At 45.8% G+C, this 17,826-nt stretch overlaps 2 protein-coding genes across 36 annotated transcripts in view; one reads left to right on the forward strand and one right to left on the reverse strand.

Moving 5' to 3' along the window:
• The window catches only part of arap2 (ArfGAP with RhoGAP domain, ankyrin repeat and PH domain 2), a 101,907-nt gene that overhangs the window by 35,634 nt on the left and 48,447 nt on the right, over nucleotides 1–17,826 (forward strand). The window contains exons 10-13 of the mRNA XM_048969936.1: nucleotides 7,891–7,997; nucleotides 11,693–11,892; nucleotides 13,536–13,621; nucleotides 14,310–14,492. Of these exons, the coding sequence (XP_048825893.1) occupies nucleotides 7,891–7,997; nucleotides 11,693–11,892; nucleotides 13,536–13,621; nucleotides 14,310–14,492 (576 nt within the window). The remainder of the gene's footprint in view (nucleotides 1–7,890; nucleotides 7,998–11,692; nucleotides 11,893–13,535; nucleotides 13,622–14,309; nucleotides 14,493–17,826) is intronic.
• Nucleotides 1,195–3,398, reverse strand: LOC125704410 (uncharacterized). Of its 35 annotated transcripts, none has more exons than XM_048969932.1 (3): nucleotides 2,939–3,398; nucleotides 2,603–2,644; nucleotides 1,195–2,266 (listed from the first exon to the last, which is right to left on the reverse strand). In XM_048969932.1, exons 1-3 carry the CDS (start codon nucleotides 3,309–3,311, stop codon nucleotides 1,326–1,328), a joined length of 1,356 nt encoding a protein of 451 aa, XP_048825889.1. In that variant the 5' UTR covers nucleotides 3,312–3,398; the 3' UTR covers nucleotides 1,195–1,325. The 35 variants fall into 35 exon arrangements, with proteins under 35 accessions (XP_048825889.1, XP_048825884.1, XP_048825885.1 ...); XM_048969927.1 differs by having other exon boundaries at nucleotides 1,195–2,308; XM_048969928.1 differs by having other exon boundaries at nucleotides 2,897–3,398.

Here is a 17,826-nt window from a genome sequence, read left to right on the forward strand (position 1 = left end):
ATTCTTTTTAACATATAGTTTCTGTTTTTATGCTCGATTCATGTTTCTGTACTTTTTCACGTTTTGTGTGCTGTATAGTGCTCTCGTAATTCTGAAAGTAACACCAACACACAGCTCAGATGAGTCTCAGAACACAAACATTGATGAGTCTTTACTAACTGGTGCCACTTGTGTTACTGTCCAGCTGAAGACCTTGAGTAATGTATCTCCATATAAGTGACGGATATAACTTGAAACGTAATTACTAATGTCCAGTTTGGATTTTTGCCACTCTGACAGAAATTCAGTGTTTGCCCAGCAACTGGCGAGGTATCAAGGCTAAGGATAATGGAAAATTATGGTTTGAAATTTTTAGAGAGACAGACTTTAAACGTAAAAGTGGACAGGATTCCTTGAAAGCAGGACCAGTGCTTTCTTAATGGAAATTTCTGACCTGGATCATTCTAAGAAGTAGGAAGTGGACTGGATTTACATGGTAATGCAGAGAAAGTACATGAGGGTAGCGCAAAACTAGTGTTGAGGATGGGAAAACTGGGGGGGCGGGGGCAAAAGCCATAATTTTAAAAACGGGCGGGGGCATGTCCCCTACAGTTCCTCCCCCTATGTATTTTGGGGTTAAAAGACCATCTGGAGTTCGGCTCCACCTCTTTATTTCCAAATCGCACCCTGTTTGCGCACAGCTCTGCCTCCTTCTGTCCAAAGGGCACCCTACCTGAGCACAGCACTGCCTCTTTCTGTCCAAATCTCACCCTACCTGAGCACAGCCCTGCCTCCTTCTGTCCATATGGCACCCTTCCTGAGCACAGCTCTGCCTCCTTCTGTCCAAATAGCACCCTACCTGAGCACAGCTCTGCCTCCTTCTGTCCAAAGGGCACCTTACCTGAGCACAGCACTGCCTCTTTCTGTCCAAATCTCACCCTACCTGAGCACAGCTCTGCCTCCTTCTTTCCAAATAGTACCCTACCTGAGCATAGCACTGCCTCGTTCTGTCCAAATCTCACCCTACCTGAGCACAGCCCTGCCTCGTTCTGTCCGTATGGCACCCCTCCTGAGCACAGCTCTGCCTCCTCCAGTCCAAATAGCACCCTACCTGAGCACAGCTCTGCCTCCTTCTGTCCATATGGCACCCTTCCTGAGCACAGCTCTGCCTCCTTCTGTCCATATGGCACCCTACCTGAGCACAGCTCTGCCTCCTTCTGTCCATATGGCACCCTTCCTGAGCACAGCCCTGCCTCCTTCTATCCAAATGACACCCTACCTGAGCACAGCTCAGCCTCCTTCTGTCCAAATGACACCCTACCTGAGCACAGCTCTGCCTCCTTCTGTCAAAATGACACCCTACCTGAGCACAGCTCTGCCTCCTTCTGTCCAAATGGCACCCTACCTGAGCACAGCCCCGTCTCCTTCTGTCCATATGGCACCCTACCTGAGCACAGCTCCGCGTCCTTCTGTCCAAATGACACCCTACCTGAGCACAGCTCTGCCTCTTTCTGTCCAAATCTCACCCTACCTGAGCACAGCTCTGCCTCCTTCTGTGCATATGGCACCCTACCTGAGCACAGCTCTGCCACCTTCTGTCCAAATAGCACCCTACCTGAGCACAGCACTGCCTCTTTCTGTACAAATCTCACCCTACCTGAGCACAGCTCTGCCACCTTCTGTCCAAATAGCACCCTACCTGAGCACAGCACTGCCTCTTTCTGTCCACATCTCACCCTTCCTGAGCACAGCTCTGCCTCTTTCTGTCCAAATCTCACCCTACCTGAGCACAGCTCTGCCACCTTCTGTCCAAATGACACCCTACCTGAGCACAGCTCTGCCTCCTTCTGTTCAAATGACACCCTACCTGAGCACAGCTCTGCCTCCTTCTGTCCAAATGACACCCTACCTGAGCACAGCTCTGCCACCTTCTGTCCAAATAGCACCCTACCTGAGCACAGCACTGCCTCTTTCTGTCCAAATCTCACCCTACCTGAGCACAGCTCTGCCACCTTCTGTCCAAATGACACCCTACCTGAGCACAGCACTGCCTCTTTCTGTACAAATCTCACCCTACCTGAGCACAGCCCTGCCTCCTTCTGTCCAAATCTCACCCTACCTGAGCACAGCCCTGCCTCCTTCTGTCCATATGATACCCTTCCTGAGCACAGCTCTGTCTCCTTCTGTCCAAATGACACCCTAAACGAACACAGCTCTGTCTCTTTCTGTCCAAATATCACCCTACCTGAGCACAGCTCAGCCTCCTTCTGTCCAAATGACACCCTACCTGAGCACAGCTCAGCCTCCTTCTGTCCAAATGACACCCTACCTGAGCACAGCTCCGCCTCCTTCTGTCCAAATGACACCCTACCTGAGCACAGCTCCGCCTCCTTCTGTGCATATGGCACCCTACCTGAGCACAGCTCCGCCTCCTTCTGTCCAAATGACACCCTAGCTGAGCACAGCTCCGCCTCCTTTTGTCCAAATCTCACCCTACCTGAGCACAGCTCTGCCTCCTTCTGTCCAAATGGCACCCTACCTGAGCACAGCTCCGCCTCCTTCTGTCCATATGGCACCCTACCTGAGCACAGCTCCGCGTCCTTCTGTCCAAATGGCACCCTACCTGAGCACAGCTCCGCCTCCTTCTGTCCAAATAGCACCCTACCTGAGCACAGCACTGCCTCTTTCTGTCCAAATCTCACCCTACCTGAGCACAGCTCTGCCACCTTCTGTCCAAATGACACCCTACCTGAGCACAGCCCTGCCTCTTTCTGTCCAAATCTCACCCTACCTGAGCACAGCCCTGCCTCCTTCTGTCCATATGATACCCTTCCTGAGCACAGCTCTGTCTCCTTCTGTCCAAATGACACCCTAAACGAACACAGCTCTGTCTCTTTCTGTCCAAATATCACCCTACCTGAGCACAGCTCAGCCTCCTTCTGTCCAAATGACACCCTACCTGAGCACAGCTCAGCCTCCTTCTGTCCAAATGACACCCTACCTGAGCACAGCTCCGCCTCCTTCTGTCCAAATGACACCCTAGCTGAGCACAGCTCCGCCTCCTTTTGTCCAAATCTCACCCTACCTGAGCACAGCTCTGCCTCCTTCTGTCCAAATGGCACCCTACCTGAGCACAGCTCTGCCTCCTTCTGTCCAAATGGCACCCTACCTGAGCACAGCTCCGCGTCCTTCTGTCCAAATGGCACCCTACCTGAGCACAGCTCCGCCTCCTTCTGTCCATATGGCACCCTACCTGAGCACAGCTCCGCCTCCTTCTGTCCATATGGCACCCTACCTGAGCACAGCTCCGCGTCCTTCTGTCCAAATAGCATCCTACCTGAGCACAGCTCTGCCTCTTTCTGTCCAAATTGCACCCTTCCTGAGCACAGCTCCGCCTCTTTCTGTCCAAATGGCACCCTACCTGAGCACAGCTCTGCGTTCTTCTGTCCACATCGCACCCTGCCTGAGTCTAGCTCCGCCTCCTTCAACATCAAATTCTTCTTAATCTTTTAATTTAAAGATTTAAATTTAATGCCTTACTAAAAGGTTAGTTTTGTGTAAAAACTAACTTTGTCATTTTGTTTTGTGTTAGTTTGTGTTTTTTTTAAATCAGCTTTCATATGTAGTTCTGATCAGTCATTTCTCGAGTGGATGAGACATTCATACATGATGCCTTGATTTCTGTTCTGTGTTTTTGTATTTTGATTCATTCCAAACCTTCACTTACTAGCTGGACTCTGCTAGAGATGAGATGTGTGTAAGACACAACCCGTAAAAAATATTATATTTTAATGGATTTTCACAGGAACAATATGAATTAATAACGAGGAATATTATAATTATAAACAATTTTGTTACAATTTCGTTTACATGTTACACTACATGATATGTATACCGAGCCCCTGAAGGGACTTGACATTTAAAATTATTTTACCTTTGCATACACACACACTGTTTTAGGATGAACATCTTTGCCAAAAAATAAAGTTAAAATAAATGACTGTGTTCTCGGTGGGTGGGGCTGGAGGGGGCACAATGGCTCATTTCGGGGGGGGGGGGGGTGGCATGGCCTGCAGATGCCCCTTATGATGCCAGTCCTGTAAAGCTGAAAAGTCACATTTCTCTCCACGACTTTGCTGACCTGCGTTGTCTGGAAATATGCCAAAAGAAGTCATTTCTGCATGGTGAAAAGATGCAAAGCAGCAAAATGAATGTTATATTCTACATTAATGGTGTGACGGTTCTGAAACTGAGACGGAAACCACAATACCAACATTCCTGATCTCGTGTCATGCCTCTGGAACCACGAGACAGAATCCCGAGCGAAACTCAAACCCGCTGCTATCGTTGCAGGGCACTGAGCACTCATTACATTACTAATGTCACAAAATTCATTTTTCATTTAACAATTAACACCCATAACAAAATTATTCTGTTTAAAGTTATAGCAAGCTGTATATTTTGTAAATATTTTCCTATTTTGAACTACATTTGTCATGTGGCATTCCAATCATGATTGAGTGAGTGCTCCTGCAGTAAACACTAGACTGGTTTCATTAGCTTAAGACAGATAATTACCCTGAGACTGCAGACCCCCCATTTTGGTGATCTAGTGGACAAAACACTTGCTGTCATAGACGAAAAGCACAGAATTTGGTGTAAGTGTTGCAAAAACTTCCTCAGCTAGCAAACATGGCAGAAAATGTCATCATGCCACTGATCTCAACAGCACACCGACAATGAATAAAATGCAGGATTTCTCCTGTTTTTTAATTAACCTCCCACCCTCCCCTCCAATAAAAAGGAGTCTGAATCGGACTGTAGATTGGGAGAATCGTTATATTCCTTTTCTATTTGCTTCTTTACTGAAAATAATATTTTCGAATGTAACCTCTTTGTAATATCAACGTTTTGATTAGTATCTGAAATATAATTGCATATTTTCTCAGTTACTGTAACATATAACAGTTACATTTATTTTGTCATTTAATTACATAGCGCCATTACATAGTTAGTAGTTATTGGTCAACACTGTAAAAGCATGATACTTGTGAGGTGGAACAGCCCGCATAGGCAGGACAGTGTGTTGTGGCTGCATGGGCTCTTCAGGTAGAGCTGAAACCGTAACAAAAGGTCACCTTTCTGAAACCATCATGCATGTTTTCATACTGAATTTTTGTCTTTTTGATTTTGGCAGGAAAATAAAGAACATTCCTAGAATGTTGCTATTACATATCCCCCATTTATTCACTAAATATGTTGTGGTAAACATACAGTATTCTCTATTGGCCTAATTCAAATAATCTTATTATATCATTTGATTTATATTGTGATTTTTATGTGTATAAGTATTTATGTACAAATCAAACATTTTGACTGAACCGTCACTTCCATTTGGTGGCAGTTGAGTCTTAGTTTCAGGTTTTGCATGTGTATATGTGATTTAAATATAAATGTGCTACTTGACCTGGAGGGAACAATTAAATTTATCTTTAGCTTCATTAGATCTTTTGAAATTCCAGCGCAATTTCCTTGGTAACAATGGACCATTTCCCAAGGTGGCAACGCGCTTGTCTGGGACTGTGGAAGCGATGGGATGAATCGATGCTGCTATGTTTGAACCTCATTCCTCCACTTTGGTTCTTCAGCCTGTTCTGCATATACAAAATGTGTCCTCGTTCATTTCTTATTCTTTATTATTTTGCTGCTTCATTTTATTTATTGTAGTTTTAATACGATGTATTCTAGTGATCTCTGAAGAAACTTTTTAAACTCTTTATTAGAGTTTTGCACATTTTTATTTTAAGAAGTTGCATTAACGGGAAGAGTCCTGCAAGCAGAGCATGGTTATGAAGACAGAGGCCACTAACCATCATAATCACGCGGCTGTTCATTGTGGCGACGTTTTGAGAGCAAGTTGTCTAAGATATTTTTGTGTTACTGTGCATTGTTTTCCCCACCAAATGTCGAGTTTAGGCAGACGACTGTTTATGTACTTTAATGTTTTTTTTGAGCATTTTTTTGTTCCTCTACTCTACAGCTTAGTTTTAGTTTGATTCTCATAAAGGTTTTTTTTTCCCCTTTTAGACAAAAGTCACACTAAGGCTGTGTGCTTACTAACCTGCGTGGGTATTAATTAGAGCGGCCACAAAGGATAATGGTGAGATCGCCTGCACCGTGGCTCCATGGATCATAACAGCATGTCTTTAATTGGCCTCGCAAAGAGATGAGCGTCATTAGGAAAGGACTGCCCTTTGCCATCTCCTTCTCCCCTTCCATCCTTTCTTGCCGCTGCCCTGCTCTGCATTTCACACACACATGAATATTTCATCCCCCTGCTTCTGTTTAAATCGCAAAACTAAAATGCTCAGCTGCAGTGTCTGACTTCATGTGTTTTTTTAATGCTGTGAATCAGTCTGAGGGGACGTGAGCAGGGGGCCTCACAAATAAATAGCATTTCCTCAAGGACTGTGAGCCAGCACTCGATCTGCAGTACGCAGGTGTGACACACAGGGAGACTCTATAAGCTATCTAACTATATAAGCTATATAACTTCAGAATGGCCATTTTTATATGGCCTCAGTTAGGACCTCAGCTGTCCTTCTCTGTTTGTGTAAATCTTGCATTGCTTTTTTTGCAGTCTCTCTCACAGGATACTGGAGGCATTTCCCGTTCTGATTGATGGCCTTTGACTGTTGTGTAGCGTGCTTGTTCTTTGTACTGACCGGTAATTTGCTTTGGAGAAGAGTGTCTGCTGATTTAAATAGGCATAATTGTAATCAGCGTCCCTGTTTGTTGGAGCAGGATCCATTTTGACAAGGTGACGCATAGCATCGCGTCTGTTTTTCCACACAATTAAATTGCGTTTATTGTAAGATGTCGCCAAAGGAACTGAAGTAGCCCTGAGCGACTGTGTCAATGGGAAACATCTTTTGTTTCATTTAATGGATCTTACAAAGAGGCAAAGTTATGGAAAACACCCACAGGAACTATGCATTGGTACATCCTCTAAGGCAGTTTCCCCCAATCCGGTCTTTGGGGACCCCAGCCGGTCCACGTTTTTGCTCCCTCCCAGCTCCCTAAAATGTGAACCGTCTTGCAGCTGGGAGGGAGCAAAAACATGGACCGGCTGTAGGTCCCCAAGGAGCAGATTGGAAAACACTGCTCTAAGGGAAAGTTGATCTGCATCTTTGCAGTTGAAACTCCCCAGTAAGGTCCAGTAAATGGCATGTTATCACCTGTGTGTGTCACACTGAGCTGCTCCTCAGCTGCAGATCCTCTTGGCAGGTGGATCTGGGCACGATTATTATTAAAATATTAGTATTTAAAAGGCTGTGCCAGTTCCCACATTTCACACTGGACCTTAGCTCCCTCAAGGCAGACTTCCGGAAAGCCTGTGGTTTCTGTTTTTGTTTTTGTCATTTTGCTTCTGTTGGGCTCCGAAACACCATTTGGGAATTTATAGTTTATAATATTTTCTGTTTCCATTTTCTAATTAGTGATGTCTATATTAGTTAGCGAGTAATTTTATTACACTGCCTAATGCAGTGTGAAGGACATTATGGCCACAACACATTGATTGATTCATTTAAAAAACTGTCTAATTTTATTTAATTTTAATTGACTAGCTCAAGGCAAAAAGTCTGCAGTGATGTATGTCAATAAAGAGTCTTTTAGAAGACTAAATAAGATCAAAAAATACATTTAAGCTTGAAAGAAAAAAATGTTTTTAAGCATATTTATTAAAATCATTTGGGTATGTTAAAATCATTTTTTCTGCCAGCAGAGCCACTTAATGGCCCCGTGGTCTGGCACATGCCGGAGAAGCTCACTGCATACCAGCGATAGCGTGAGAGGTGCCTCCTGTCTGCACTGCTCACTGTATGGATGTGTGTGTGTGCTCTCTTCAAGGACTTCAAAGCCGGGATCGGGGTGGCTATTGTGGAGCTGGCCACTGCCCATGTGAAGGATGTGGAGCGAAAGGGCTTCGAGATTAATACCCCCTTTAAAAACTTCTGGTAAGCCTCTGTCGCCCTCGTGTGCCCTCACTCTGCTTCTGTGCGTCTGACCCCACCCTGTAGTTACCACAGGGTCAGCCTCACCTAGACTTTTACATCTGTATTCTTACATGCTGTTTATATACGGTAAATTTGTAATCATTTTATTTTCAGCATTTAGTTTGTCGATTTTTATTTGTTATTTCAGTAAGATGCATGCATGCAAAGTCATACACACCTGAATGGCAGCGTAATAAAAGTGCCACTGGGATGAATTAGACAAAAATACTGTAAACGGCCAGCCGAGTGTATCTGTCGAATGAGCCGCAGACCTGACTAAATGAGCAGGTAGAGATGTCAGGCTGCAGAGATGAGTAAATAAAGCATGAATGGGTACTGCTTAGCATGCCACAGAACTGGGCAAATGACCAATCAGAAGTGTTTGCTGAGTATGTTGGTTTATTTTATTAAGTTATGAATTAATAGTTATTACTAAGTAAGTCGCAGACCTAAGGGGCCAGTTTCTGAATGTCCTCAGGAATGTTGACTTTCTTAACAAAACTCTCAAAAATGGATATTCCGGAGTGACCAAAGCGGGGACACTTTCCCTGCTGTCGAGTCTGCAGGCTGGGCTGTGGTGGTGCTCGACTGGGGGGAGGTGGGGTGGGGGGGGGTCTATTTTGATCAGCTTGTCAGTGGCCACTGTCTGGTGCCTTTCCTGAGTGGCTGGGCTCATCTCTCATCTCTGCTCGTCGTGAGACGTCCCACTCCGTCTGTGAACCTGACAAGGCACTCCTCTTGTTTCCGCTCATTTACATTTATCCGTTTAGGGGAAACACTGGCCCAAAGCGAAAGAATAGGAAAAAAGTAGAGCAAAGTGTCAATGGTTTTCTGCTGAAGAACAGGACCGTATACTTTATATATATATTTATTGGATGCTTTTGTCCAAAGTGGCAAATGGGTGAGGATCAGAGACCAGGGTCAGCCGGTCCTGGGAGCGGCTGGGGTTAAGCTCCAGGTCAAGGGTCCAGTGGTGACCTCACTCTGCCAGCCAAGGGATTGGAACCAGCGACCTTCTGATAATGGGCACAGAGTGATAACCTTCTGTGACACACAGCACCCCCTTGTGGCCTTGGGTGACGGTGTCTGATGCTGGAGGCCCCTAAGAGCAGAGCGGCGCTGCATGCAAACCCGCTGCGGCCGTTTCCTGCCTGGGGCTTCTGCCTTCTAATCTGGGCTGACGTGAGCTTGTTTATTTCTACCATGACAAACTTTTCATCTATTTTTAATTAGTAGTGTAATGATATTAAAGTTATGATTACATGCAACACTCGCATTTATATGTTAAATGGAATTTACTGAGAGAGATTTTTTTTTTCCTGTTGAGCTCAGTAAATTGACACATAAAGCTGTTTTTTTCATTCTAAAATGTGCTCTTGCGTTCATCTTGCTGCTGTGGTACGAAAACCCGATACAAGAGCATTTTGGGACACGAGCACCAGTAATATTACAGGGCAGTAGCTTGGATGGGAAAGATTGCACTAACTCTACTAAAAATAAAGAGGGAAGGGTTTAATTGGAAACGTTCTGCTAACCTGATGGAAGCCCAGCAAGCAGCCAGCCCTAGGGTAGCTGCCTGGGTCCGGCTGCACTCACACTAATCCCCTTTTTATGGATTATTACTTTCATTCACCTTGTTCCTTTTAAAAGTGTCCTCCAGGCATAAGCCTCTTATCTTGCCCATTTTGTCCTAATCGACCACCAAAACAACAGGCACATTTATTTTTCCCGCGTCCCCCAGGCTGGTGCCCCCCCCATGCCCCGTGGCTGACCAGCGCAGGAATGCGTGCAGAAAATTGACTTTGGCTCCGTGTCTGTAATGAATTTCCTCGCCACGACTGAAGTGTCAGGACACGAGGACCCTTCTGTAGGGGAGGATGGCGTATTTTTTTAAGCAGGTGCCTCCTGTGTGACATTTCTGCGTGACGTCGAGTCCCCGTGTATAAAATAATCATGTATAAATGTGATGACGGTTTTGCCTCCCACTTTGCTGGTGAAAACATGCCACAGTGTCACTGTACCATTCCATACAGGGAGACGAGGCTCCCTCCCTCGGCCCTGTGAAGTATTTGCTGCTCAGGCCCGCCCTCTGCAGGCCGGGAATGGGAAGGACAAATTAAGACCCAACAGCTGGATATTGATTGTTGTATCAGGGTTGCTGTTGAGTTTTGGAATTTTCCTTGTCTCTGTACTTTATGTAACTGCCTGGCCATTTTGTGTGTGTGTGTGTGTGTGTGTTGGGGGGGGGGGGGGGGGGGGGGTTAGTGCAAGATGTGTGCAAGACATTCTATTGATGTGGGGGTGGGGCCAGTCAGCTTAAAATAGACCAAGATGTGCGCTGAGGTAAAAAAACAAAGTGCCGTGCCCTGCCTCCTCCTTAGTGCCCCCCCATCTTCTCATAAAGACCTTACCCCCCCTCCCGTGTATATATGGAGGCATCGTGCCCTGCATTCTCCATTGTGTCCCCTCCCTCTGCTTACGGCCTTTGCCCCGCCCCTCTGTGTATCCACGATCGATCTGTTTGTTAGCATGAGTCCCTCTCCTTGATTTTAATGGCCATATATAATTGGGGTTTTGTTGGTAAATTGAGGACAACAGGACAACATGATCTAGTTTATCCCCAGCACGTCAGCTGACTTGGCTGTGGAGACCATTGCTGGTAAAAATGACCGTGTAAATATGCCTCTTCATCATGTTTTGATGATAATGCAGAGGAGCCCCTTCATGTTTTTGGGCAGAGCTCAGTTGTTGTTTTACTTATTTTTAAGTTTTTCTCAATGACATCCTCTTGACTACTGAAAAGTCAGTAGTACTGAACTTTGAAACTTAAGAGTAGCACTCTATAGCACATCTGCTGAAATTGCAAAAAAATGTGCCTTTAGTTGTGGTTTGCTCTGACAGAATTCCCTTTAAAAAGTATTTTTGAAACATGTGCTCTCTGAGTCAGTTATAAAATCATGGAAGTTTCTGGAAAGCAGCGAGTACGCAGAATAAAACGCTGCCGCGTGTGCAGCGTGGCAGGCGTCGGGCACTGAGGAAATGGAAGCCTAGGGCCGGTCGTCATCCTGCTCCAGCTCATCCCACACTCTTCAGATGCACAGCAGACGCACCACGGTGCCTCAGTGATTCACCCAGTCCTTTGATGACGCTGAGATCAGGCTCTGCTCTGTGTTGGTGCAAATTGCCATAACAACAGAAAACTGAGACAAGGTCAGAAATAACAGGAGCAGAGAAAGATTTACCAATCATTTTGTGAGTATACAGTACTTCCAGAGCTACCTAAAGAATAAGGTTTGCCTGATATAATTAACTTCAGTGTAATACTCATACATAGTGGGAAATATGTCTGATGGATTTAAAAGTTCCAGATAGGTTTGGGTCCAGAGTCAGACTGGTTATCATGGTTGCTGTGAAAGGTCATCAGTCACGTAAACACATCTATACGCACGCATACACACACACACACACACACACGCACAGACATGCACACAGGCTTGTAGGCACACGGCTGACGCACACATACACGCTTATACATGTGTGCACGTGTACAGAAAGACAGGAACCTCTCGGTAACTGAACACGGCCAGTGGTATGTACTGTTTAATTGGTCTCTGAATCAATAACTAAATAGTGGGAAAAAAACTGAATCGTTGCAGCTTCACGGCAGAGTCGGAAAGGGAGAAGGAGGAGTGGATTGAAGCGGTCCAGGAATCGATAGCCGAAACTCTCTCCGATTATGAAGTGGCTGAGAAGATCTGGTTCAATAAGTCCAACCGGAGCTGTGCGGATTGTTCATCGCCGCTGCCGCAGTGGGCGTCCATCAATCTGGGAGTTGTCATTTGTAAGAAGTGTGCAGGTAATAAAGATTGAACTCTCTGAAATGCTATTTCTCTCCAACTTAATGCCTCACCCCCCCAGCCTCTTAACTGTCACCACACTCCTGCTCACCGCCTGATGGATCATTCGTGCTGGACGTGACCTTGCCTCTTTGCAGTCGTGCTTCCCCCCACAGCGTTTTCCTAGGAAGTTCTGATTCCTGTGGGGGAGCCGGTGCCGAGTTTGCCGTTGGGGTCTTTGATGTCTTTTTGAGAAGATGTCAATACATGGAGCCACGAGGAGCTGATTCAACTGAGGATCCGTGGGTCGTCACAGTGTTTCTGGGGTGATGTTGCTTGGGTCCATCCAGCCATCCGCATCTAATTGCCCATCCACTTTGGACTGGTCAGGGATTCCCCCTGAGGGAAGCATCATGCTGACGAAATGGTGATGGATTTCAGAAAGAGTCTGCCAGTGTGACATTACAGAAGAAATAAATATTCTTTCCGAAATAGAGTATTACAGTAAGCAGCACGCATGTTATTCAGACTCGTAATATATGCACAACTGCAGCAAGCCCATGCCTGTTTCCATGGAAATGATGCAAGGAGGCATTCATGGGCTGTGAAGCACTTTAGCAAAGTGCCAGCTGATGTGAAACCTACCTAGGTGTTTAATTGCATTGGAAAACTCATTAAGTAAATTTAATTGTGCAGTGTTTTCTTTTGAATCCTTAACGAGTCGTGAAGGCCTCAGTAACTGACTGGGCATCTCCTCTCATCCGTACTCCCCGGCTGTGTGGGGTGTGTTTCTACACCCCTCCTTACATCCTGGCCTTCTGGGGTGTGCGTCTCCTCCCATCTTTACTACCTGGCCATGCAGGGTGTGCATCTCCTTCCCATCTCCTTTTGTCCTCACGCCCCACCTGTGTACACCTCGGAATGTACGTCTCCTCCCATCCTTATGTCCTGGCTGTGTGGAGTGTTCGTCTTCTCCCATGCTTATATCCTGGCCATGTGGAGTGTGTGTCTCCTCCCATCCTTACATCCCAGCTGTATGGGGTGTGCGTTTCCTCCTGTCCTTACTCCCCAGCCATGCAGGGTGTGTGTCTCTTCCCTTCCATATGCTCCATCCGAGCGGGGTGTGCGTCTCCTTTTGTCCTTACACCCCGGCTGTGTGGAGTGTGTCTCTCCTCTGGTCCCTGCACCCCACCTGTGTGAAGTGTGTGTATTTTCCTGTCCTTACACCCTGTCCATGAGGTATGTGCGTCTTCGCCTCTCCTTATACCCTTTTTGTTTTCAGTCCCATTCATCAGCAGAGCTGTTATCTTAAGTTTTTCCCCTTTTATATTTTTTTTCCTCATATCAGAAGGACACACCATAGAAAAGGCGAATTTGCACTTTTTTATCATTTAATTTGACAAAAGCTAAATCAGTTGCAATTTTAATACCCATAGTCCTTTGATGGACAATACAGATATGGGATATTGCTTATTTGTGTTTTTTTTAGCTGTATACATAATTTATCTTTATTTTATTTTGCTTTATAACTCAAATTCTGATGTATTACTGATGCTGCATAACATTATTAATTATGGATTTATTATAATTAAGGCCTTTCCCAGTTAATTGCTGCTTCTTCTGCATTGGAGGCTGTGGTGTCAGACATGCGCTTTGTCCTCAGGTCAGCACAGGTCTCTGGGTTCCAGCATCTCCCAGGTGCGAAGCCTCAAACTGGACCACAGCATCTGGAGCAATGAACTGGTGGAGGTAGGCTGCATGCAGAGTGGCAGGGAAATGGGGGGCAGGGGGACCTGTACTCCCCAATTTTAAATTTATCTTCATTCATCCCTCATTAAAATGACTGTTGCATCTTAATTATTAAGTCAGTTATTAATTATTAAGTAAGTTAATCAAAATCTCTGCTACGCTGATGCTGGCCGATATTTATGGGCCTATAGCTGTAATTCTGATATTTACGGACCTGATGGCAGGGAGTTGCACCCATCTCCTCTTGCCATGTGTGGTATTACAAACCTGCAGATCTAAGCGTCATTTTTATTGAGCAGATGTGGCTTCCTGAAATCCCTCGATAGGACTTGGGCGTGTTTATGGTTTTATGTAATTTTTATTTATCTTCTGTAAGCTGGTCTTGATAGAAAAAATGTCCTAAATCTGCAGAAATCAGAATCAGAAACTCAATTGATCTCTATAGACAGAATTTGGCTGTTAAACTTAGTGACTAGTTGCAACTTGTTTGGTAGTTGTGAGATTTATCAACAACTGAAACTCTTCTGTACTTGAATGACATTAGCAGATAGAAGAAGTGTCTGCTGTAGTGTTACAGTGAGTCAGGTCCATCTTCACATGCCCCACTAGCTGGGCCTGACGGGGGTGCCTTTGCTTAATGCCCCCACCCCTACCCAGTGCCCTAATATTGCTCCTCTCTTTTTGGCAGCTCTTTCTCACCATCGGCAACAAGAACGCCAACCTCTTCTGGGTGGCGAACCTGTCCCCAGAGGAGGAGCTACAGCCCGGGGCGACTCCAGAGCGCCGGGCTGCCTTTGTACGCAGGAAGTACTGGGAACGGAGGTACACGCGCACGCTGGAGGGCTTCCAGAGCCAGGAGGAGCTCAACGAGGTGGGCAGTGTTCCGGCTGGTCTCTGGGACACCGGTGGGTGAAACGCTGGGGGAAATTTCCGGGCACGCCCTCCGAATAAATGAGCAGGAGGCGGTCGTCATGGTCACTGCTAAGCCTTCACCATGATCCCTGCTCCTTTGCATCCGAGCTGCGGCCTTGCCTGTGCTCTGAATTTGACAGTTAGAAAAATAAGGCGGTGTTTTGTGGAGTTTTGAGTAAAGCGAACACCCTGGGGCCGTTCATCTCCTGAATGTATGCTGTTCCTTGCAGGGAGCCGACAGCCTCCCGGTCACAGGGATCCTGGTGTTTACAAATAAGGAGCCTGGGGCCGGCGAGCCCCATATATCGTGTTTATTCATCACAGGCCTTTGGTGAAAGCGGGCCTGATTGTGTTTATTACCCCCCAAGTGTTTTTTTGCACTGGTGTCAGCATAAGCAAGGATGATCCCTTTCATTGTTCTAGTGGGACTGGAAGAGGGACGAGAGAGAGAGCGAGAGCGAAGCAGAGTGAGAAGGAGGGCGAGAAGGAGAGAATTTTCAAAGTGGAAAAGTGGATTAAGATCCACAACAGCAATGCCACAGTGTCACTTATCTCTCTGTGTGTTGGTGCGTCACACACGAGCCAAGGAGGTGTAAATTTGGTGATGAAAGAGAGATTCAGTCAGAAGGAATAAAGTGTTTCAGGAGTGTGTGAATGGGGGGAGGGGGGTGTCAGACGGCCGGATTTAAAGGGTGCCAGCAACCTGAGTGGCACGACGTGGGTGCGACTCGTGAATTATGAAACAGTGATACGCATGTGTGGGTTTATCTGCTCCAGTCCCCACCGGGTGGGAGGGTGGGCATGTTGTTGGTGAGGCTCAGACGTGTATCAGTCCAGCAGATGGCGTGCTGGTTAAAGGAAAGTCACTGGATAAGTCCAGATGCTGGTTTTCACGTCGAGGGACCTGCATCTATTTACAGTATGTATATAAGAAATCATGATCGCTGGTAGTTTAAATACAGTTCCCAGTCAGCAATTTTCTATCATCTATACTCCTCTGGTCCTTATCTCAGCTCTGTGGGTTTTTGGAAAATTAAAGTACTAAAGCTTGACAGGGGCACTGGTACTCAGATATTGTACATGAATGAACAATGTAATGCCCAGGCTATGGCGATGACTGACGGAGAATGATTGGTATTTCCTGGAAACACTTAAAGTGTAACAGTCCTAAGCCAACTGGACATGTACAGCAGGGTCCATATGTCTGAGACAACTAGTGAAAATGTTTCTACTTTGCATTGTTTTCTGATTAAATATGAAATTGTTCATTATAAATTGTATTATCAGCATAACAGTTTGATTAGTTGAATCACTGAAAAGGTTGATTTCATAGTATTTGATATAGCCTCTTGCTTTAATAACTGCCAGTGACTCTACATGTTACTCCACAATGAGTTTATCATGATGTTACTGAATGCATGACTTCTTGGTCTTCAGGTGTCCCCATAAATGTTTGATGAGGTTGAGGTCAGTACTGTCTCACATTTCATCAGCAAATCACATCAGTAAATAAGACCTTTTTTCAATGATCCACTGTGAAATGCTGGCATTCTTGGCCCTTACCTAAACTTTGGTTATTTTCAGGATTAAATGAAGGAAATCCCAATTTTTCAGTGTAGCCTCAGACTTTTGAACCCTACTTTAATATATAATGCCCTGAAATGCTGCTAAGTGGTAGAGCTTAAGTGGTCTGCAGTATTACTGTATTCAGCAATGTCATGGCTCGACCCTAAGAATCCTGTGGCTGTGAGCATGCTGCAACTTGGCGTCTAAGCTTGTTGTGGCTTTAAGTGTGCCCTAACTTGACCCAACGCATACCCTGGCTTGACCCTAAGCCTGCTGCGACCCTAAGCCTGCTGCGGCCCTTAGCGTGCTGTGGCTCTAAGTGTACTGCGGCTCTAAGTATGCTGTGGCTCTAACTATGCTGCGGCTGTAAGTGTGATCTAACTTGTCCTTACACGTGCCCTGGCTTGGCCCTAAGTGTGTTCTAGCCCTAAACGTGCTGTGACCTTAACTGTGATGTGACTCTAAGTGTGCTGAGGCTCTAAGCATGCCATGGCTCTAAGTGTGCTGCCTCCCTAAGCATGCTGTGACTCTAAACGTGCTTTGGCTCTAAGCGTGCTGTGGCCCTAAGCATGCCATTCGTCTAAGCGTGCTGCGGCCCCAAGTATGCTGTGGCTCTAAGCATGCTGCGGCCCTAAATGTGTTGCAGCCCTAAGCATGTTGTGGCTCTATGCATGCAACAGTCATAAGCATGTTGCGGCCCTAAGCATGCTGTTGCTCTAAGCGTGCTATGGCCCTAACCATGCTGTGGCTCTAAGTGTGCTCTGGTTCTATGCATGCAACAGTGCTAAGCATGTTGTGACCCTAAGCGTGCTGTTGCTCTAAGTGTGCTGCGGCCCTAAGCATGCTGTGGCTCTAAGCGAGCTGTGTCTCTAAGCATGCTGTGGCCCTAAGCATGCTGCAACTGTAAGTGTGCCCTGTCTTGGCCCTAAGTGTACTTCGACCCTAAGCGTGTTCTGGCCCTAATTATGCTGCAGCTCTAAGCGGGCTGCTGCCCTAAGCATGCTGTGGCTCTAAGCGTGCTGCAGCCCTAAGCATGCCATGACTCTATGAATGCAACATTCCTACGCATGTTGTGGCTCTAAGCATGCTGTTGCTCTAAGTGTGCTCTGGCTCTAAGCGGGCCATGGCTCTACAGTAAGTGTACCCAGGCTCTACCTTTTGTTTGTGTGTTGTGTTATGAAGTTCTCAAATGATCAAGTGGGCCTCCAGGCCACAGTTGCACAGACTCTGTCCCCTTTCCTTCTCAGCAGCCTGTTTAAAGCTGAAGGACTGCTGCTCTGGTCACTGAGGATGGCAGGCATCATTATTTTTAGAGAAGCAGAGACATACATTTTGGATATTGAACTCCAGCCTTCTTTAAGGCCTTGTTCACACCTGGAATTAATTTGCAGCCTGGGTGATCAGATCACAAGTGGACAGCGTTAAATACGTTCGTTTACACCTGGCATTAACATGCATCTCCACCTTTGTCTTGAGTGATGCTTGTAATCAGATCTCACTTTCCTGTAACTTGTTTAAATAAGCATGTAAATCGCTTTCGTACGCCGAATCTGCCAAACATTAAAAGAAGGAGAAGAAGAACTCAGAAGCTATTAGCATATTCCAGGGTATACAAATCGCTTAAGATGTTTGTAATGAACACCATAATACTCTAAATGAACAAATATACAGTATCTATATAAAAATAATAAATCAATTAATAAAGTAATTTATGTGTTCTTATATTT

The sequence above is a fragment of the Brienomyrus brachyistius genome, chromosome 12 (genome assembly GCF_023856365.1).
Source record: "Brienomyrus brachyistius isolate T26 chromosome 12, BBRACH_0.4, whole genome shotgun sequence".
NCBI classification, from domain to species: domain Eukaryota; kingdom Metazoa; phylum Chordata; class Actinopteri; order Osteoglossiformes; family Mormyridae; genus Brienomyrus; species Brienomyrus brachyistius.